The sequence below is a fragment of the Alternaria rosae genome, assembly GCF_020736505.1.
Source record: "Alternaria rosae strain MPI-PUGE-AT-0040 chromosome Unknown BKA58scaffold_1, whole genome shotgun sequence".
NCBI lineage: Eukaryota > Fungi > Ascomycota > Dothideomycetes > Pleosporales > Pleosporaceae > Alternaria > Alternaria rosae.
The window spans coordinates 3,599,472-3,619,947 of record NW_025763570.1 but is presented as its reverse complement, the minus strand read 5'-3'; the positions used below and the strand labels follow the sequence as shown (position 1 = coordinate 3,619,947).

At 52.9% G+C, this 20,476-nt stretch overlaps 7 protein-coding genes across 7 annotated transcripts; 3 read left to right on the top strand and 4 right to left on the bottom strand.

Moving 5' to 3' along the window:
* Window positions 1–186: 186 nt before the first annotated feature.
* BKA58DRAFT_416591 (uncharacterized protein) lies at window positions 187–1,477 on the top strand (the record flags this gene model as incomplete). The annotated part of the gene is made up of 2 exons (XM_046172600.1): window positions 187–669; window positions 718–1,477. The coding sequence occupies 2 exons, from the start codon at window positions 187–189 to the stop codon at window positions 1,024–1,026; spliced, it is 792 nt and encodes a 263-aa protein (XP_046031555.1). The 3' UTR covers window positions 1,027–1,477.
* Window positions 1,478–1,629: 152 nt separating this feature from the next.
* On the top strand, window positions 1,630–3,614 carry BKA58DRAFT_22861 (uncharacterized protein). The gene has a single exon (XM_046166426.1). It carries the CDS (start codon window positions 1,879–1,881, stop codon window positions 3,118–3,120), a length of 1,242 nt encoding a protein of 413 aa, XP_046031554.1. The 5' UTR covers window positions 1,630–1,878; the 3' UTR covers window positions 3,121–3,614.
* On the bottom strand, window positions 3,475–5,722 carry BKA58DRAFT_22835 (uncharacterized protein). The gene is made up of 3 exons (XM_046166421.1): window positions 5,561–5,722; window positions 4,241–5,499; window positions 3,475–4,191 (listed from the first exon to the last, which is right to left on the bottom strand). The coding sequence occupies exons 1-3, from the start codon at window positions 5,613–5,615 to the stop codon at window positions 3,829–3,831; spliced, it is 1,677 nt and encodes a 558-aa protein (XP_046031553.1). The 5' UTR covers window positions 5,616–5,722; the 3' UTR covers window positions 3,475–3,828.
* Window positions 5,723–8,705: 2,983 nt separating this feature from the next.
* BKA58DRAFT_373684 (uncharacterized protein) lies at window positions 8,706–10,544 on the top strand. The gene has a single exon (XM_046169248.1). The coding sequence runs from the start codon at window positions 9,112–9,114 to the stop codon at window positions 10,252–10,254; it is 1,143 nt and encodes a 380-aa protein (XP_046031552.1). The 5' UTR covers window positions 8,706–9,111; the 3' UTR covers window positions 10,255–10,544.
* Window positions 10,545–10,575: 31 nt separating this feature from the next.
* BKA58DRAFT_447300 (uncharacterized protein) lies at window positions 10,576–11,143 on the bottom strand. The gene has a single exon (XM_046174231.1). It carries the CDS (start codon window positions 11,078–11,080, stop codon window positions 10,670–10,672), a length of 411 nt encoding a protein of 136 aa, XP_046031551.1. The 5' UTR covers window positions 11,081–11,143; the 3' UTR covers window positions 10,576–10,669.
* A 1,160-nt stretch (window positions 11,144–12,303) lies between these two features.
* On the bottom strand, window positions 12,304–14,741 carry BKA58DRAFT_22757 (MFS peptide transporter-like protein Ptr2). Its single transcript, XM_046166401.1, has 3 exons — window positions 14,162–14,741; window positions 13,635–14,111; window positions 12,304–13,582 (listed from the first exon to the last, which is right to left on the bottom strand). The coding sequence occupies exons 1-3, from the start codon at window positions 14,463–14,465 to the stop codon at window positions 12,465–12,467; spliced, it is 1,899 nt and encodes a 632-aa protein (XP_046031550.1). The 5' UTR covers window positions 14,466–14,741; the 3' UTR covers window positions 12,304–12,464.
* Window positions 14,742–16,385: 1,644 nt separating this feature from the next.
* On the bottom strand, window positions 16,386–18,950 carry BKA58DRAFT_22754 (Alpha/Beta hydrolase protein). The gene is made up of 2 exons (XM_046166398.1): window positions 18,735–18,950; window positions 16,386–18,682 (listed from the first exon to the last, which is right to left on the bottom strand). Exons 1-2 carry the CDS (start codon window positions 18,797–18,799, stop codon window positions 16,579–16,581), a joined length of 2,169 nt encoding a protein of 722 aa, XP_046031549.1. The 5' UTR covers window positions 18,800–18,950; the 3' UTR covers window positions 16,386–16,578.
* Between the last annotated feature and the right edge of the window lie 1,526 nt (window positions 18,951–20,476).

Below are 20,476 nucleotides of genomic sequence, written 5' to 3'. Positions count from 1 at the left end.
CGTCAGCGCTTCAGGGCACGTGCACTATATTTGCGGCGAAAATCACAGATTCAGCTTTGACTTGGTTGCTCGTGAACAATGAACGGTGAATGCACTAATGGATCGGAGAGCAAACTTCCCGTGTCGAGATCCCTATATCGCTGGCAATAACGACAATATCGCACACGACTTTCATCAACCACAAGCATGGATTCCGACGCCATCATCGCCGCGATGACAACAGTCAGGGTCCCCACCGCGAGCGCGCCTACCGACACCAATAGCAGTAACAGTGAGCCAGATGGTAGAGCTAAGGGTACTTCAGCTATCGATTTGACCGGCCTTACCAATGAAGTACCGAATATCACTGGCGATTATCCCAAGACCCTCATTCTCGACATTGGCGGCCGCAAGTTCAAGGTCTCGCGCGATACACTGCAGGCAGAGTCAGGCCTTTCCCGACACCAACTCTCCGGCCGCTTCCCTTGGGAGCCCGAGGCAAACGGCTCGTACTTTCTTGACGCCGACCCCGATCTCTTCGAGCACCTACTACGCTTTATGCGCCGCCCCGAGGTACTACCGCTTTTCTACGATGCGGCCAAAGGATATGACTATGATCTGTATAATCGTTTGGAGGCTGAGTCGCAGTACTTCCAGATCGACGTATTGCATGAGTGGATCAAAGAAAAGGTACTTCGCAAGCAACAAGTACATGCAAGTCGGATAAATCCTCTGTAGAAATACCTCAACGCTATCAGAGTCCAAACCCGCGACGCGAACATCCGAAGCACTGGCGCGATTCGCCCAGAAGTCTTCCCCGCGAACAAGACCGAGGACTGGTATATTGTTTCACAAAAGCGGAAGATATACCTTTGTCCTCGCCAAATCGGAGCTCACAGAGGCCGTCCGGAGTTGTGTGGCATGGCATGTCATAAGAAGCAAGCGGAGTACGCAGTGGAGTATGCCGAAGAAACTTATTTGGAGGTGTTAAGCGTACGAAAGGAGACTGTGTTCGACGCGAAAGCCTGCAGGAAGGAGTGGACCTAGAACTGGCCCAGCAGCTGGATGCGCAGTGAATGCCCAATAGCCTAAAAGATGGGACAAAGTCATCGGGAACGTAGTAGTTTCATGGACATTGTAGCGTACAAAAGCTAAGGTATATGCTTAGGTGACTAGCGCGCGATGATCGTTCCCAGTTCAGCGATGCTTTTGTATCTGTACTTGATCTAATGATTTCAAGATTTGGAGATGGTGTATCTTTCGCATCGCGTTGATCTATCATACAACGGTCTGCAGACAGATTTCGAGTACTTCTCGGTCGATGCGGTGAACAGATAAATCAAAGCATAAGCAAATCGGGCCGGAAGCGCGCAGAACGCGGATGGATCGGAGCTCTACAGTATGGGTGCTGGCACGTAGGTACCTGTTTGTGCCCATATTGAAGACGCCATCCCTCGAAGACGGGACGTCCCGGCCGACGGAACGAGTTTGATGGGCTGTGCGCTGGAGCTGCTCCATCACAGGGAAGAACCAGCTTCTTCGCAACCCGCCGAGTGCCAGGGTCTGGATAAGGAAGCCCGTATGGAGCCGCTCCACTAGGCTATTTATAGTAACTAATGTCCGGATCTCTCAGGATCTCACCGAAGCGAACGCAAAACAGTCCTGAGAAGTCGCATAACGGAGTTTGAACAGATTCTGTCTCTCATCTCAAAGACTGGAGCCAATGGCGCTGCACGTTGGATTGGAATCGCGTTCTCCAAATTGAAAGCGGATGCAAGCAGCCGGACTACCTAGGTAGTCGCCCCTAACTTTCCAACGATCCTCCATACTCACTCCTCTGTCACTACTAGTTACTACTAGTGACCCATTTGTTTTATTCGTCCTCATTTTTACTTCACCATGTATTCACGTACCATTCTCTCGGGTTTGCTGCTGGGAGCATTGCCTTTCCAAATTTCAGCACAAGATGACCCAACAGCAGACGACTGCACTGGTATCAAAGGCATCAGCCCAGGATGTAGCAGCCAAGAATCTGCATACCATCGAGACTTCTTCTACATCGGTGGCGGTTACGTCGACTCCGGCATCCCGGGCCAGCAGATGTGGAGCGACCAGTTGTATGTCGAGAAGCTGACGCCCGCTAGCAAGGCCAACAAGCCTTACCCGATGGTCTTCGTCTCTGCGGGTGTCAACACGGGCGCAGAATGGCTGAACACGCCAGACAATCGCAAGGGATGGGCTTCCTACTACCTTGATCAAGGCTACCAGGTCTACATTGTTGATATCGCTGCCAACGGCCGAAGTGGCCAGCAGCTTCTCTCCAAATACCCTCTACGCATCGGCTCTACAGACACGATCAACGAGCAGGGCTTCACAGCTCCGGAAAAGTTCGACCAGTACCCACAGGCAAACGCACATACACAATGGCCTGGCAATGGATCTCGTGGAGATCCGGCCTTCGATGCCTTCACTGCCGCCAACGTTCCTATCTCTTCATCGAACGTGAATGTGGAGAACACTATGCGCACAACGGGATGTCAGCTTCTCAGCATGATTGGCCAGTCATACACAGTCTGTCACTCGGCTGGTTGTACCTACACAGCTATCTGGTCAGACGCATGCCCCAATCTGCTGCGTGCCAACATCAACATCGAGCCTGGAAACATCCCCCATACCTCTCTCATCGGAAACGCGACTGTTGCTGGGGTCGGTCGTACCGCTGCTCGGCCATGTGGTCTAACATATACACCCCTGCAATTCGATCCTCCAGTAACGAACTGCTCGTCCATCACCACCACTGAGATTGGACCAGACGACCCTGCTAAACGCTCCTGCATCCTGCAGACTGGCACCATCCACAAGCTCACACAGCTCGGTAAAGTGCCTTACATCATGATCACAGGCGAGGCTAGCCCACATATCACGTACGACCACTGCTTCCTCGAGTACTTCAAGCAGATGGGCCTCACCAACTACCAGTGGATCAAGCTTGCCGACATTGGTATCAAGGGCAATGGGCACTTTATGTTCCTCGAGAAGAACAACCAGAATATCGCCGCGGCGATCAACTACGGTCTTGGGAAAATGAACGGAGGCGCAGCTGCTCCAGGTCATCCAGATCTTCCCATCTCTATGAAATGAGAGTTGTGCCTGACGATGGCTGCCACTAGCGAATCTTATTATATATAAAAAGTATATACGTAATCTGGAGATTGGTCGCGCTGTAGAGTCCATGCAAAAGCAGATTGATCATATCCTCTGCAAGATGGTGATGATGATCGTATCATGTCTTCAGACCTATTGTCGTGATGTCTATCGTGTGTCACTGTCATGAATGCTTTCGTAGTGCTTGATCTTTACTCTGAGTGCGTATGCGCCTCATTTGAGCGCGAATTTTCCACTTTGACACCTCTTCAGGTTCATCATCTGCCTTGCCTCCTTCCAAGCTTTCGCGCGAGCCAGCTTCGAGCGTGGTAGCATCGCCGTCCTTCTCTGATCTTGACGGGAGGATTTCCCTGTCGCCAAGGCGCGTGACCCGATTCTGAGCTAAGATGTACTCGTTTAGCAGAGGCCAGTGGATGATGTTGCAGAACCTTTGCAGATTCCTCTTTGCAAGAAAGATGCAATCATCTTGCTCCTGAATGATGAGCAGAAGGCCATGACTAGTTAAGTTCTCGTGATGGAAACTGGCGCTTGCTGATGAATGGCTGTCTTGCGGATGCTAGCAAGAAAAGCCAGTGGGCTACGGCCGTCTGTGTGGCCATAGTTTATGGTCGTGTCCTGCGATCGGCATCTCTTGTCCGTGCGCGCACGATACTGTAAAGGCTCATCTGTAGTAATCCGAAGAGGTCAATACGTCCCGTCCATACTCATGCTCGACTGGAGTGAGGGCGACATTGAGATGTCTGGACTCAAGGACGGGTAGGTAGAAGGGGCAGACATGGAGCGGTCATGCCACTCATCGTGCTCCTCTTCCGGCGAGGAAAGCTCAAGTAACTTCTGTGGCGACCCGGCAGAGAGCCCAAGCATAGTGAGCTTCTCTTGCAGTATGCTAATGACAGCGGGGTTGCCACCACGAAATGAGGCCAAGACTTGCGCTAGTGAGTGGATGAGATCCCTAGGCCCAACGTCAAAGTGGGATTCGTGGTTGAGCGAAGGCATAATCATCATCACATCGGCAAGCGAGTTGGCGACGTCGAAAAGCTTGGACTCCTATATACACGTTAGTGACGTTCTTCATTTCTAACGAGATAATGCATACCATGCCAGGCCCATGCGCCTCGATGCTCTGGCGAGAAAGGCTACTCAAATTGCTGAGGACATTTTGAGCGACCTTGGCAGGGAATCGAAACGAGAATTCCTCATCCTGGCTGGCGCGACTGCTTAGATTGGTCACATTAAGGGCATGTTGCCACAAGAAGATGCGCATCCATTGCTGCGTCATGGTGATGTCTGCGCGCTGAAGCTCGTTTTCGAGGCTGCGAGGGTCTTCGTCACTGCTAAGCTGTTGCTGAGCTAGTGCAAGAGCATGGCGTGCAGCTGCCGGTTCAGCTGTGATCGTGACATCCAGGATGTTGAAAAGCCGGCAAAGCTGAACAAAGGCGGGTGTGACCGATCCATCGTGAAGGTCTTCCAGTCGAGGAAGATTAGGTGCGCGCTTCAGTGTCGTTGGCACGTCATGCTGCAGAGAATGTGCTCGCTCTGTGATGAAGAGGAGCCAGTAGACTCTCAAAGCATATTGCGTTTGCTCCGCGGTCATGTGCTCGTAGTGGTTCGCCTTATGCAATCCTATGATATGCGCTTTGAAGATGGCCTCTCCAAGCAGCACTGTGGAAGCGTTCATCCTCCCAACGTTTGCTGAGTAGACGTGTAGGAAGAAGCTGCTCAGCAAAGAGAATACAGTGACGTTCTCCAGATGATCGCATTCATTCCTTGCCTTTTTTGCTTCCATCTCAAACGTGCCACTTGGGACGCGGTAATGACCCTCCATTGGACTCCCTGATTCATCCATAGAGAACTGGCTTACTATAGCAGCAGATATCGCAGTGGCTAATGCGTAAGCTTCCAAGTCATCGGGATGAGTCAAAAGACGTGCCGTCAGAGCCTCTGCATCGACCACCGGCCATATACCATATCCGCGTGCTGAATAGACATCCAAATATTGCGATAGGCAAGCAATCGATATCCTCTGAGGCTCGTGAGGGGTGGCGGAGAGGGTCGGACTCAAAATATCCGGCCAGGCTTTAGGGTCAACATCGGCATCGCTCATCAAGGAGATTGGGTCCAGGTAGGCTAGCTCCGTAGATACTGGGCTTCCAGCATCAAAGCTTGTCTCGCTGTTGCTCCTTGACCCCTCATCATGGGTGCCCTTGCTCCGTTCCTGCAGTCTCCTGATTGCGGCTTCCGTGGTCCGGCGTGGTCCTTTTGGTCCGCTTTTCCCATGCGTTTTCAAGTAGGTGCAGTCCCAGCTAGCGGCCTCGCATCTTGAGCATGGCTGGTTGCCATCACATCGCACTTTTCCTAGACGAAGAGAGCGTAATGTCAGTTGTGCCACAAGTGTTGACCTGCACCTAACACTCACTGACAGAACAAGGGTCACACGCTCGTCGCGTTCCTTTCCGTGGGGCCATGGCCATTTCTGGGGCCAAGGTACTAGCCCGTTTAGATAGACAACCTGTACGAGACACGGGATATCGTCATCTCAACATGACACGGATTGATCGGATCAAGCACCAGCAGACTGGTGGCGTCTGTGGAGGAAGGTGTACTGGAATGTCTTTCGGAAGAAAATGGTGACTGAACGAAGTACAGAGATATAGAGTCCATACAGAACGATGTCGTAGGGAATGGATGCGGCTGATGCTGGAAACAAAAGGTGGAGATGCGGCTGCAGGTCGGTTGATCCTTCCCACTTGGGGCGGCGGCGAGAACCAATCAGGGCCAAGTGCCGCCGTTGACCGCTGTGGTGCCCTGAGCCAGCTAATCGTTCCGACAAACAGGCCGAGAAACTATCTTCTAGAAGCTCCATGGAAGGAAATACTCGGCGGCTGTGCACGGTAAAGATAAGCGAAGTGTTATATGATTCGATTACGGACCTTCTAGAAGCTTACCGAGCGCGTCGTAGTGTGCTTCCTTTTGAGCATGGCGTTGCACACGGGCCTGCCATGATGAAAATTTTGGTGTTGAGGGTGCAATGCAATGCGCTGTCCCAGCAGATCGACCAGGAATATTCTTAATCGCGCGTCCGAATTTGGCAAGGGTAGTGATTGCTACCCTGCTGTAAGCCGCAGCACCGCGGCTACGTCCGGGTGTTGTGAGTAGAGGCTGTGTGTGAGGCTGACTTGGTGATGGAATGCGCGTACGTGACGTAACCTTGCAATGCGCGAATTATTAGCGTGCCCGACAGCGGGCGCATCAGGCCTTGGGATAGCGCGCCAGGGTCAAGGACACGAACTATCATGGTGCGACTGCGGCCATCTATTACAAGACAGCGGCACATTCCTTAGCAGGTCTTCTAGCACTGGTTGTTGACAGCGTACCTAGGTACGCTTTTCAGTGGAAGCGTTGCTAGATCGGGGCTCCAGGCCATGGAAGGAACACGTGGGTATTGATATAGCAGTGCTTGGCTGCTCTGCTGAGAATGGAGGCTCTAGGACTGCAAGCAACATGGTGGTGGTGGTGGCTAGTAGCGAAGCCGAGACGATCAGGAACGACCGAAGACATGCATCTCGTCATCTCGAGCCACCCCAAACGGTTATCCAGGAAGCCTAGAACACGAGTGGCGCTTCCTGCTCCTGCGCTGCGACGTCAAATACGCCACACTACACCATGAAGGCTGGGACTACGTCGAATGTCATTGGAACCGGTACTGGAGGCCATCGCATCATTGCCGGCCAACTGGACACAGCAAATTGACCAACATGGATCAATAGTCGAGACGTGCCTCGTTCAGCGTCGTCTCATCGATGAAATGGCTAGCAACAGTGCCCTGGGAAGACTTACTCTTCCATTGAGACAAGACGCTGCACCACGTGCGCGTGGAGAATCTACGACGATTATCTTGCCATACCATGTGGCGAAGCCTGCAATGATGCACAGCAGCGTAGGGAATTTCCGCAAGAACGACGTAGCGCTGTGAATGAAGGTCTAACATGGCTGCAATCGTAGCCACAGTGGGTCACGAGTGGTGTGCCAAAAAGATCTGGAGCGTGCATGGTGAGGTAGTTCGCTGGAGCGACTTGGTTCTGCGGACTTGCACCCGGCGTAGATTCCAAAGCAGCATTAGTGCCGTCTTGACTACCTTGGTACTCTATGAGATCATACACTCTACCACCTCGATGAAACCGCAACGCGACGCGACAGAAATCAGTTCTGGATGCTGGGGACGTCATAGCTGCCTGGTAGACGGGTCAGGAAAGACTGTACGCCTGCTTCATATGGTAGAATGTCTAGCTCGCATGTGGGGGACTTATCAGAAGTGCTGGCAATACGAGAATCCGGGGAACATAGATTGCATTCCTCGCTAAACGCTGCGACGCAATTTACGCATATGAGCGCTATCACAACGTCCACGGTAGGAGATTCACATTGGCCCAAAATCTAACATGACGGTATCGCTGCTGCGAATACGCAAAGCTTAACGTGATGGCTGGAGGACACAGAGATGCGTGGATTGGACGGACCTTGGGCAGTTCGCAGTCGCTCAGATAGTCCCAGCTAAATTCGGATTGCGACGCAGGAGATGTGGATGAGCTTCTCACTCTACAGCGATGTCAGTGGCGCCGCAGATACGAGGCTGCTGTATATATAAACAGTTGTTTTCGTGATCCAAAGCGATATCACTACCCAAGCCGTCAACTTACTCACTCACCTCCATAAATCTTCGTGAGATTCCAATTCCAACACCTCCCTTGATCAAAACCACATCATCTATCATCAGACATTAAGATGAAGGTCCTCGTTCTCTTCGCCGCGATCGCTTCCATCGCTCTTGCTGCGCCGAAAGACCCATACCCAGCTCCATGCGGAAGATCGGACCCTTCGGGCATTTGCACTACCAAAGCGACTTGTTACAAGAAGGGTGGCTTCTACGTCCAGCGCGACTGCACCTTCTACAATGTGCTCGACATCGGTTGCTGCTACTCCATTCCGGATGAGAAGAAATGAGGGTCATGCCAATGCGACGAGGAGATAGGATCGAAGAAGGTGGTAACTACGCATCGGAATGACGGAACTGGGAGGAGGCTCGAAACATCGTCTATAGGAAAGCTTGAGAGGTGCGAGTTTGCACATGCAAAAAATCGAATTAAGCGTTGTGCAGAACCGTAGTTCCATCGAAGCACCCGTGATGTAAAACCTTGAACAGCTAGCGGTAAGCGTTACGACAACTCAAGGCTTTGAGCAAACGTGGATGTGGTTCAGATGCCCGGACGATGGCTTAGTAGCGGTGCATCGCGCAAGCCAACGTTATGAAATGGTTGGCAAGATGGCACAATCGGAATCAACGGAGGAGTGGTAAATGTGGCCTGCGGAGGGCGAAGTAGAGTCGTGCGTGCCTTGCGCATGTCTTGCATGCATCCGAGATGTCTCGAAGTCGAGTGACGGATCAGGGGGACGGAAAGAAGCAATGACCGAGGCATTATTATGTCATCGATGCTCATTCGTCAGTCGGCCGCTACCGGAACGTAATCCCGCATCTCTCCGTTTGTCCACGATGGTCAAAATAGACGAGACTAAAAATTCCTCATCGTTTCCCATGCTCTTTCTGAATCGCCCTGGTTTTGAAATAGACGCCCCACTTTGCTGCGAAGTGTTGGTAATACAACGCCATTGTTCATCTCATCCCGCCTGTGCAGCTTCCCCCACAATATTGTCAACACAACGCCAAGATGGACCCAGATCCAGGTACTGGAAGCTGCTAAGCGCTATTTGAGGCGCGGAAGGCTAGAACCACGCTGCGGCGTGAGAGACAAGTACGTCGCCTTGAGATGCGCTTCTCGTCATTGCGCGGACTGGCCGGTGCTCATGAGCCAGTATTCTCATGGTGTACCTGGTGGCCCATGATGACTTCAACTTACGCACTGGCGTCCTTACTCTTCCTTGCTCATCTTTTGCAGGAGTCTCAAGGCTAATATGGCTACTCAATCGCTGGACCACGGCGTGTCCACCAATAGGACAGCAGAACCACGAGATACTCGTGATCAAGACTATCGCGAATGGAAGACTATGGAGACTATAAAGCGCAAGAGGCCAACCGGCGAGCTGAGGGAGGCGCGCAAAAAGATAAGAATGGACAGTACGGTTGCGTCAAGAGAGCGGTGTCCTCTCATGGAAGTATTCCACGAGTATGGCTTACTGGAGATGATCATATCGAGCCTATACCCAGACGACCTCATGGCGCTGCTTCTATGCTCGAAGACTGTGCATAAGACGATACTACCACAGTCCGGTAGCTTGGAGAATTTGCTGGGCAAACTCAAGTGTTCTGGTAGAGGTGTAAAGATCCGTAATAAGCGTCACAAGAAGTCGACCTTCTTCGACGCTTATGACTGTACTGAATACATCAAGTGCGGCGCAAAGGAGTCCGATACCGAGTGTCGACCCTGCTCAAGATGCAAGGTTAGCACCTGCGACGAGTGTCGCATTCACTGCGTCTACCAGAGCATCTACGAAACGCCATGCGATAAGGATGAGTTGCCCAACTTTAGCGGCTTTGTCCTGTTGTCACCCTTTGAGGTACCTATTCTCAGCCCACATCACATGTCTAGCGACGACTCCGCGCCAGAATGGGAAAGCTCCGCGCATGGTTCCAGTGCACCGTATCACGACCAAGGCTTCATCGACGTTCCTTTTGAGCAAGACAGCTTCGGTCTACCCGAGTGTGTCGAAGAGCTCTTAGAGTTGGATCTTGGCAGTCACACCTTGGCTGCATCGCCTTCTTCAAGCATCGCTCACCCCTCGCCAGTCCTTCGAGCCTTGTACCAAGCAACGGAGCAAAGGAAACGATGGTTCTGCAACGACTGCCTCCCAAAAGACGGGTCGGATAGCCAAAGAAGACTCCCAGACTTTCAGTGTCAGTGCACTTTGCGCAGTCGATTTCTTGACCGCTGGCTATGCCTGCGCTGTTACGAGGCAGAAGAATCTAAACTGGATACAATATTCGCTGATCACAAAGAGCATTGCGCCTGTGGGCGACAGGTTGGGAACAAGACCTGCTTGTGGTGCTGGGGAGAGGTGACGCATCCAATGCTAGAATTCGACGCAGTATCGAATTGAGACCCGGAGGATACCCTTTAGCGAAAGCGCACCACCCCAAGCGCGGACACTCTTGCCGTCGCATGATCTTGCGTTATGTGCTGTTAATCTCTGTATTTGTACTGTTTGTAACAATACCTTGTATACTTCCGTAATCTCCAAACTTTTGTTGTCATTCGCTCGTCTAATCCGGTTTTGAGTGCTGCGATTAGGAGTATCCCCTACCCACATGATCACCCATTATTGCTTGTATGAGAAAGAGTATCGATAGCGTCCAAGCAAAGGCATGGAAACCGTTTTTGTGTATTGCGTCCTCTCAGTCCTAGACCCAACTTGATGCATGTCGTGTTTGTCGAATCAGCTCAAGCACCCCTGCACCAGACACCGTAGGCCTCCTCTAGACATGCAGGTTTGCGTGCCCTGGCCCACTGATCTCTCAGCGTAGACACTCAATCGTCTTGTCCTCCTCCATATAACGTCCAATCTCATTCAACTGCTGCTTCGCCACGATCGACCCATCCCCAACCACCGCCTTCAACCTTTCCTTCTCCTTCTTGATGTTCTTCTCAATCCTCCGTTTCGCGTCTCTGTGCAACACCAGTTCCCCCCGTGTATTTTCTAGATCTTCAGTAAGATATGGGAGGCTCGGTTCGTCGCGCTCACGCCGCACGCTGATCTCGAGGCCGACGGCAGTGCTCATGAGGTCACTGATGCGATCGCTGTGGAAGGAATAGGTGGCGATGAGGTTGTTTTGGTAGTCTGTCAGGATTGGAGATGACGGCGGTGATGATTCGGTAGTGATAAGCGATGTCTCGCTCATCTCCGTGTCGCTCCAGATGGCGTCCATTGTTGCTGTGATGTGCGAGTTGAAGCGGTGATGGAAAAGTAGGAGGAGTATGTGTAACAGTTGAAGTTGTAGTATTGACGTTGGTCGGTCTTATATCTCATAGTGCGGAGCGTTCGTCTTAATTTAGTGTCATGAGAGAATGGTCTGGATTCTGCAGTGAATGAGGATTAGCACCACCGAGATATTGGGGTGACCACGAGAAGGACCATTAGGGGGTGATCGTAGAGGAGAGAACGTGTATACGGTGTGTAAGGTGGATTGGGATCCGACAAGAGAGCGTTCTGTAGGTTCTCCAAGACGATGTGCGTCTTTGCTACCTCTTGGGGGCTATATTTGTGTTTGTCCTTCTCCAATCTGATGATTTTGATAACTGGAATTGTCACCTCGTTACTGATGATTGTTTAAACGCGGGCTGCAGGCTTTTGTGGGCTCCAGATGGGGAACTGTATGGGGACTACGAGACTATACCTACTAGTATCGTCTGCGTGCTCAAGTACGTCAATTTCTATCCAGAGAAATGTATGCCTGGCTACGACTTCGATCAAGATGACAACGCGGATGGGCCTTGAGTACAGCGTCGTCTTTGTCCTCGCTCTATGGTAGTAAAGGTACGCGAATGGGAAGGACATGAAGACTAGGGACTTTTATGGTGTAAATGCTAGACCTTGTCTCGCGTCGTACCGACCAGTTTAAGCACCTTCAAACGAGCCCGGTCTGCCGAACCGGCGAGTACGACGTAGACTATGACGAAGTCGTCACGGAGAGAAAGCAATAAAAACTATTACGGCTTTGGGAACGATGATGCATAAGCACAGTATAACTAATACTGATAGAGGGAACAACTACATGCTTGCGTGCCGGTGTTGAGCATACTAAGCCATGCATCCCACTGCAAATACCAGTCCGCTCCGTGATTCAATGCATCTACATACATGCCTAAACGATTATCCACATGTTGAAAATGGCTCTCCACAGCCTTTTTTTCTATATCTTTGTCATGCGTTCTCCATTTCCGAAAGTTGGCGTTCATGCACACGAACGTCCAACTTCTCAAAGCGCTGATCTAGAATCAGCAAGCACGCGCTCCTAGAGAAGACTTGCAAAGAAGACGAGCTCCAACGAGCACTTAATAATGGCGATGTTGGGTAGCATGTGCTTGTACATAGCATATACCGTAGCACGTTTGTGATTGACCGTGCTTCATGTCACGAAACAAGAGCAGAAGAGTATGGAAGTGTTTGAGCTAGGTAAAAGTCTCGTGTATTAACTAGCTTCCAAGCCAGATAGGTATCTTCAATCATATAACGGTTTAATGCACACAGCCACTCTTGGCAGCCACACTCATAAACATCGACGTATAGCATCAAACTGCCAACGACTGATTCTAGGTGCGAACATGTGCCTCGACATTGTGACCAGCGATAGCCTCTTCAGCACCAGCAACACTGTGCCTTCGGTCCTTGCCCATGTAATTAGAGTCCGGAAGCATGTTAAGAATGTCCTCCTGCTTATCCGTCTTGCGCTGATGAAACCAGAAGAGGATGCCACCGATGAACGCGAGGATAGCGACAGTCGTGTAGTTCCAGACCAACAACGGATCCTCGGACAGCGACACAAATGCCTGACCAAGCGCATTGGAGAAGGCAGACATGAAATGCCAGTAAGAGGTTACTAGCGAACGCATGTTCTTGGGTGCTTTTGTGAACGCAAACTCGAGTCCAGTAATTGACGTGAAGATTTCGGAGAAACCGACAAGCATGTAGGGCACGGCTTGGGTCCAGACGTTGATCGGGGCTGGGTCATCGCAGCTGTTCATGTATTCGCCGCAAGGGCCCTCGGCGTAGATGTAGTGCTGGATGACGGCAGCAGAGACCATGGCGAAAGATGCGAGGATGAAACCGAAGGCGATGCGCTTAATGGGAGTGAAGCGGATGTTTGCCTTGCGGAGAGCCGGGTAGAGGAAGTTGTCAACAATGGGAATGAAGATGACGAGGGAGATGGGGTTGAGGTTGGTAATGACATCGTTGGGAACACCGTTACGGGTCATTGTGGCGGCCTGAGACGTAAGATTGTTGTTCATCTGGTTGTAGCTCAGCCAGTAAAGAGGAATCCAGGTGAAGCAAGAGCACGCGCGCAGGCCACGAGCAACCTGGTCAACCCAAGCGTCGTCAAATTGCATCCAGGAAGGCTTGTTGGCACCGAGGTGGCTGGGCTTGACGTCCTCCCAGAAACGCTCACTCTTGAAGTTCTTGCGCGTAGTCGCAGGGTTGAGGGACCACTTGCCCTTGGTGGCGAGCTTCAGGACCTTGAAGGCGCGGATGAGAACGGAACCAGTGGGGGGAGTACGGATGTACTTGTTCCTGCAGACCCAAAGAACGACGGGGCAGAAACAAAACATGATGGTGGGTAGCAGCCACGCGCACCAGAAACCGACGTACTTCTCAACGTAGACCATGGAAATTTGTCCAGTGAGGGAGCCGATGTTGATGAACATGTAGAAGTCTTGGGATATGTTAGTGGTTTGCTTATAATATCGCATTGGGGGACAACATACACAAGAAGATACGAGAGAGCGTGATGTTCGGGTCAGAGATGACACGCTCGCCAGTCTTGGGGTCCTTGATGACACGGGGCTTGGTTTGGCGGTATTGTTCAGCGATCAAGGGCGAGATGTTGGCCTTGAAAGCTCCGGTACCGAAACCGAGGGTGATGACACCTAGAATGAAAGGACCGATGGCATTTCCACTGGTGAGGACAGCGGGAATGGCAGAGATGATGAGCAGGATGTGACCCAGGATAGAGAAGGCGATGGCGATGAAGATGGTGTTGAAACGCCCGAGGTATTCGTCGGCGATAATGGCACCGATGATGGGTGTGCTGTATGCCCAGAAAGAGTTGAATTGACCGATACCGAAGGATGCACGCTGTCCCATACCCAACGCACCTGGCTGGCCCTCTGACCGAGGATCCTTGCCAGTGGTTTGCGGAACACCATCAATCACAGGCAGGTCCTGCTGAATGAAGTTGGTGTCTTGAAAGCAATTAGCGAGCTAATTGGTATAGAGGTGAACGATAACATACAAAGTACTTGACAGCCGTAGTAACCAAACCGCTCGCAAAGCTCGACGAAGGCAATGGTGAAGGCAGTCCAGGGAATCTTGCCAGATACACGGCGGAGTGTCTTCAGCTCATCTTCCGTAGGCTCTTCGCCTTCCAAGTCGGCCTCGAAAACATCGGCGCCATGAGGTTGGTGGCTAAGAGTCGACGGTGTGCGATCGTCTGAAAGAGCACGCTTCTCGTCGACTTCGTACAAAGGCATAGCAGCCTTGCTGGGCTCGTTGGACATGGCCATGTCCACGGCGTTGGATGCAGCGTTGGCTGACATGATCGACAGCTACGGAAAAGGATGGGCGGTGCAAAAGAATGAGCTGCTGCTGAAGCGCAAGGGTTGGGCACAAGACCGCAATTATACTCATAGCACCCTTACTGTAGCACAGAAGCGGCAAATCTGCTCCTCCCAAGCGCCGTCTTGGTATTCCTTGACTGTCTCTCTTTCGAGCAGGTGTCCTATGTGGATACACTCCACCCTCGTTTCCAGGAATTGGTGGAATCTAGCTAGTGGCCCAAGCCGGCGGTTGACCCATACAGCGTCAAGGGACTATTTCGCAATGCCCGTCTTATCACCAGCCGGTGACTGGGCAAAGGCTGGGCGGGTAGGCGATGCCGAAAGTAAGACTACGATTTAGAGCTTCGCACCCGTCTTTGCAGGGCTTCGGTAAGCCAAGCTCCAGGGAAATGGGTATCTCGGCGCATGCGACGACATCGATTGAGTGCTTCGGCACTTGGCAGCGTTGCTGATCACACTATGTTCTGCTCCCTCCAGCCAGTCACGCGATGGGTAACCCTAGCTCTTTCTTATCTGGACGACGAGCTGTGCCATGATGACACCACGCCGCAGCGCAATACCGAAAAGCTTTCGCACAGACACGGTATGCACATGGGCGCTGACAGCTCGTGCGAAGGCCGTTCGTCGCTGCAGTGAAGAGGCAGCTGGAGTTGAGAGCCAGGACGTTGGTCCGGCGAGGATGTCGACGATCGCGTGTGTGGTCGCTCATGACCGCCGAACTCTGCTGCGACTCCGCTGCCCAGCTGGCGCCGAGCCTTCCGTCCCGCTGGGCGCTTCCTCGTCACATCAATCCTCGGCTGCTCCCCACACCATGAAACAGCCTTCGCATGCATGCGATGTAACTCCACCAAACTCGAACAGGCAGCTCGACCAACCGGCAGTAGAACGCCGTGTCGCTCTACAATCGCACACCAATCAGTGGTCGCGTTGTTCTCTCCAATTCACCTAGTGCGGACGCCCCGTCACCCTTCTCGAAAACGTCCATGGACGGCACCAGCATTGGCATATCCACCTAGCCACGCTTATCTCCTTGACAATAAAAGAAGCGCGACGAAACGAGACAAGAGCGCCGAAGAACTCCACATGGTCGTTGGCACGAGGCTTCGTTGCTATCAGCGGAAGCTTTGCCTCGCCTGGCAGCATGGCACATTGGCATTCCCATGGCCTGACCCGCTGTTTTCCGTCTTTGCTTGGCATGGCCTGTCCAACAGAACCATCTGATGATCACCCATACACCAACACAACGGGGCGCAGTAGGATTCTCTGCTAACACAGAACAATGAAGGATGCGGCTTGGCTGGGTGGCAATAGCGGCTGGTTATCTTCGCCCCATACTGTGCTGACGGTCCTCGATGGAATACAGACTCTGAAAGCTTACTGTCGACGCTGAATCAAACTAAGCACATGCGATCGGGTCTTCCGAGTCATTTCCTGGCTTATCAATAAGGTCTTTTGTGGACAGCTTCTGTAGTCTTAGCGCTGCACATGGTCGTTGCCGAGAACCGAGAGCATACCAAAAAGGCCAAGACCAGCAAGGGAAACCACCATCCATGTCCCGCCTGACAGCAGCAGCCGTACCTGAGGACAGACGCGGATATACTTGGTTAGTAAAGCCGCTAGATACCGGCCGACGGGTAGCGGGAGCGACGCTTGATGCCTATGCTCTTGCTTGTGTATGTAGCGTGAACGTTCACACGGATTATGCATCTTTCAGCGAAGTCTGTCAGTTGGTTATGATCGTCGCTGAATCCAGCTAAAGGACGTTATTCGGATACCGGCATGAATATACGACTACCCCGCATAACTCTCAAGCTCAATGACGTTCTTTAGTCGACTACGGGTTGATCCTCACCATGCAGTAGCGATTGACGTACCCCAGGTAGCAAATTTACTACACCTCGGAACTAGGATCCGATTTCAATAGGCGCACTCAATGAGATCATGTTACGGTGGGCGCTGATGAAAAGCGAGCATAGGTCACCGACACATTTGTACAAATGAATCTTGTTATGAATGTATTATCATTAATCGTCTAACAATATGTTTTCATCAACGTTGTCGTCAATGCTACTGGAGCGTCGCTTCCAACCATCTAGTTACCGATGGGGAGATCGCTCAAAGGCTCACCCTTGGACCAGTGGTTGATCCAGTTGAAGATCTCGGTGTGCCAGAACAAGCTGTTCTCCTGCTTGAGCACCCAGTGGTTCTCGTCGGGGAAGTTGAGGAACCTGGAGGGGATACCGCGGGCCTGGAGGATGTTGAACAAGCTCAGGCCGTCGCTCTCGGGCAGACGGTAGTCAAGAGTGTTGTGGATGACGAACTGAGGAGTGGACCAGTTGGCAATGTGGTTCTGGGGGTTCCACTCGCGGTACGCGTTGGAGTCCCAGATGCTGCCGTTGTAGTCGTGGCGGATGAACCAGAGCTCCTCAGAGGCCCATGCGCCCTCGGTGTTGGAGATACCGTCGTGGGTGACGAGGCACTTGAACTCGTTGCCGAGGTCGTTGGCCTGGATCCAGTTGGTCATGTAACCACCGTAGGAAGCACCGGCGGCGATGCCGTTCTTGGTGTCGATCCATGGCATGCTGGTGTTGACGTAGTTCCAGGCGTTGACCAAGTCGTGGTATGGCCAGCTACCCCATTGGCCCTGGATGGAGTCGGTGAGGAACTGTCCGAAACCGGTGGAACCAGTTGGGTTGGGGGCGACAATGATGTAGCCTTGGTCAGCCCAGACCTGAGGGTTCCAGCGGTTGGACCAGCTGTTACCCCAGTTACCCTGAGGACCACCGTGGATGTAGAAGGCGAGCGGGTAAGTTACGTTCTCCTGCCAGAAAGTAGGCTTGACAACGTAAGCCTGGAGTTGCTGCTTGAGCTCAGGGTTGGAACCATTGAAGAAGATCTCAGAAACAGTGTGGGATCCGAGACCAGCGAGGTTGGGGTCAACCTGAGACGCGTCGAAGAGGGTGTTCTTCTCTCCGTCGGCGAGGATGTACCACTCGCTGGGAGTCCAGATGGCGGTAGCAGCAACGAACAGCGAACCATCAGGAAGGAGGGCGAAAGCCGAGACGGATGTGTTCGAGGTCATAGGCTCGGGGACGAAGCTCTCATCGGCATCGACAGGGAAGTTGAAGATCTTGACGCGAGCGTAGTCATCAGCAGTGACGTAGATGGAGGAGTCGTCGTGAGCCCAGGTGATGGGTCCCTGAACCCAGCGGTCAAAGCCGGCACTCAGAGCCTTCCAGTTGCTGACAGCAACACCGGTACCTTGAACAGCGACGTCGACAGTGTAGAGTTGCCATCTGTCCGACTCGTAGTAGTCCTCATCCTGCTGCACGTAGGCGAGCTTGCAGCTGTCGGTGGAGAAGGAAGGGAGGCCAGAGGCACCCTTGTGGCCAGCCTCCGCCGCGAGGGAGTCTGGGCCGTTGAAGGCGATGGGAGCGTCGGAAGACGCGAAAGCACCAACATAGGTGTATGATGCGGTGTAGTTGGCCTTGTTGAGTTGAGGGGCCTTGCTCACGAAAGCGTACATGGAACCATCGGGGCTGATGTCGTAGTCGCTGGAGTCACCAAACGGCTGGATAGGGGTCTCAGGCGCAGTGGTGGTGAAGTTGATGCCCTTCTGGATGTTGCGCATGCCAGCGCCGGACAGCGCATAGCTGTTGTTCGCCGAGAGAGCTCCGGCGAAGAGGTTGTAGCGGTTCTTGGTCAGCCAGGTGTCCCAGTGGCGGACGTAATTGTCCGAGTAGTATCGGGCAGTCGTCACTGGCGTAACTTCGGTCTCGGGATTGACGGCAGTACCATTGGGGTAAGCCATGCAGTTTACGATGAAATGCATGTCTCCGGTCGAGGTGTTTGCGACCTTGAGACCGGAGTATGGCGCATCCAAAGAAGCGACCATCTTGCTCATGCTGGGCTGTTTGATGTCGCCAACCCACAGGGTAACACCACCGGGAACCTCCTCGTTGGTGCCATTGATGTAGATGATACCGGTCTCGCTACCGGGGATCCAGGCGACCTCGTTGATCTCGCTGGCGTTGAGGCCCGACTCGGTGATCTCGCCGGTCTTAAGATCGATGAGGTTCATGCCAGAGCCCGCGCTTCCGTGCTCCTCGAAGGAATACTGGGAGTACGAGAACAGAGCGACAGAGCCATCGGGACTGGCGTCAGCGACGCCACGTCGGACGGTGCTGAGAAGCCCTCTGTTTACTTGTCAGTAGTTGCGCATGCAATGGAATGCAATAATAAACATACTCAGGCGTAAAGGCACAGGCGCCGGTAGCAGCCAAAGCCGCGGCAACGCTGATGTATCGAGCCATTTCGTATGCGACCAGCTTCGTAAAAGCTCAATTGGACAAGGTCGATGGTCGGACGAAGCTCAAGACGGGCAGACAGCTTATTTGTACAACGAGCTGCTCGGTACCTAGCTGCAGACCCTGGCTGGACGATATTTTGCAAGCGGGGTGTTAGGTAGCACCGGGACCGGTACCTGGCCGTAATGGCGCTCCTCGTTGGCTACGCACTCGGTGATGCCATCAAGCTCGCCCTGTAATGCGGTTGCTGCTATACCAAACCTGTGGAAAGATGGGCGCTGTTCACGACCGCTCCTTCCTGATGCAGGCTAGCGCTGCGGGCGCACAAACAAGCTCGCCGTCGGTGGGAACGTAGAAAGCATGTTTCTGCGTCGTCCTATCGCGACACGGCCCACTTGTCCCGCAGTCGTGGCTAAGACTTGGCGGGGCATCTCCATGCAGCTCTCACGTGAAGCTCCGCAAAGCTCTCGCCCAGAGTGATGGCGCCCGTGCCAAGGCGCGCCGTCATAATCAAGCCGGTGGCGGATAAAACGGCGCACCTCTTTTAGGCAGGTCGATAAAAAGTCCAACACCCAACTTTTACACATCGATAGCCAGTGCGGCGTTGCTGTGTCGCTTGTATGCTGCCTTGCCTGATGGAGAGGCTGGGAGTGCTGATATCGTACGGGCTGCCTCGGTCTGGCTCGGGCCTGCTGCGCGCCTAACACTCTCAATCTTCCATCTGCAAATTGGCGATCGGCACCTGCCTTGCCTGGCTTAGATGTGCAGACCCTATTGATGCAGCTGCTTCTTCGCGTTGGTGATGGCGCATGCCGTGCTACCTCGATGACATAGAACGAATGGGCTGAGCGGCGGCCTCGTATCGCACCCAACAAACTGCGCATTTGCGATCGATGACAAGACGCATGTACCTTGCTGTCCGCTCTCCTGCTGCACGTCTGCCCTGATCCGATCTCTCTTGCTTCCTAAGGCACGACCCCATATCTGCGAGCGTGCCAAAGACTGCCAAAATACCGACAACGCGGCAACCGGTATCTGCGTATCCACAGTCTCGGAAGCAGTTCGTTGTCATTGCGGCTGTCGCGCCTCGTTCGTGGTCCAGGGATAAGGAACCTGAGTATTGCACCTTAGGTCTGTATAGCCGCAGTGGACCCATGTAGTAGCTTTTCCGATCTGGTGTGGTATTGTCGTTAGCAACCTTATCTGAGATGCGGTACGTCCATACCGCGCGACAGTGACACGGCAATCCGTGTTGAAGATTTCTTCGTGGTTGCCGGCGTACGAAACTCGCGCTTGCCCCGCGCCCTCACGTGCCTTGCGGGCCAGCCATGACGGACTGGACGCGTTCGATCAAGTCTCTACAACACCAAACTTCTGTCTCCGACCATCATCGAATGTTTCCAGGTCAGCATGGTCCGAAGCCGTGAATGATAGTATTGCGCTGCTTGAGGGCCAGCCAAGCGACGAATGTGGCAGCCTCACGACTCCCGCGGAAAGTGTTGACGAAGGATAGAGTGCGCCTTTGACTCAGACTGGGCCGGGTCTCGATTTGGGCAGAAACTTTCGGCGCAATCACATGCAGTTTGATCGTCTCTTGAAGTAACTCAATTGGATTCAACTTCTACTAGATGGTCTCTCAGATGTACGCCGCAACGAACGGGTCGAACGCCAACGGCCTACCCT

Bases quoted from the DNA above. Each gene is read 5' to 3' on its own strand.
- BKA58DRAFT_22835 (XM_046166421.1), bottom strand. From the start codon at position 5,615: ATGGCCATGGCCCCACGGAAAGGAACGCGACGAGCGTGTGACCCTTGT. The intron at 5,500-5,560 runs GTGAGTGTTAGG...CTCTTCGTCTAG, and splicing joins GTGTGACCCTTGTTCTGTCA to GAAAAGTGCGATGTGATGGC. The intron at 4,192-4,240 runs GTATGCATTATC...ACGTGTATATAG, and splicing joins AGGCGCATGGGCCTGGCATG to GAGTCCAAGCTTTTCGACGT.
- BKA58DRAFT_22861 (XM_046166426.1), top strand. From the start codon at position 1,879: ATGTATTCACGTACCATTCTCTCGGGTTTGCTGCTGGGAGCATTGCCT.
- BKA58DRAFT_22754 (XM_046166398.1), bottom strand. From the start codon at position 18,799: ATGGCTCGATACATCAGCGTTGCCGCGGCTTTGGCTGCTACCGGCGCC. The intron at 18,683-18,734 runs GTATGTTTATTA...ACAAGTAAACAG, and splicing joins GCCTGTGCCTTTACGCCTGA to AGGGCTTCTCAGCACCGTCC.
- BKA58DRAFT_22757 (XM_046166401.1), bottom strand. From the start codon at position 14,465: ATGTCAGCCAACGCTGCATCCAACGCCGTGGACATGGCCATGTCCAAC. The intron at 14,112-14,161 runs GTATGTTATCGT...ATTGCTTTCAAG, and splicing joins CTACGGCTGTCAAGTACTTT to ACACCAACTTCATTCAGCAG. The intron at 13,583-13,634 runs GTATGTTGTCCC...ACATATCCCAAG, and splicing joins GCTCTCTCGTATCTTCTTGT to ACTTCTACATGTTCATCAAC.
- BKA58DRAFT_373684 (XM_046169248.1), top strand. From the start codon at position 9,112: ATGGCTACTCAATCGCTGGACCACGGCGTGTCCACCAATAGGACAGCA.
- BKA58DRAFT_447300 (XM_046174231.1), bottom strand. From the start codon at position 11,080: ATGGACGCCATCTGGAGCGACACGGAGATGAGCGAGACATCGCTTATC.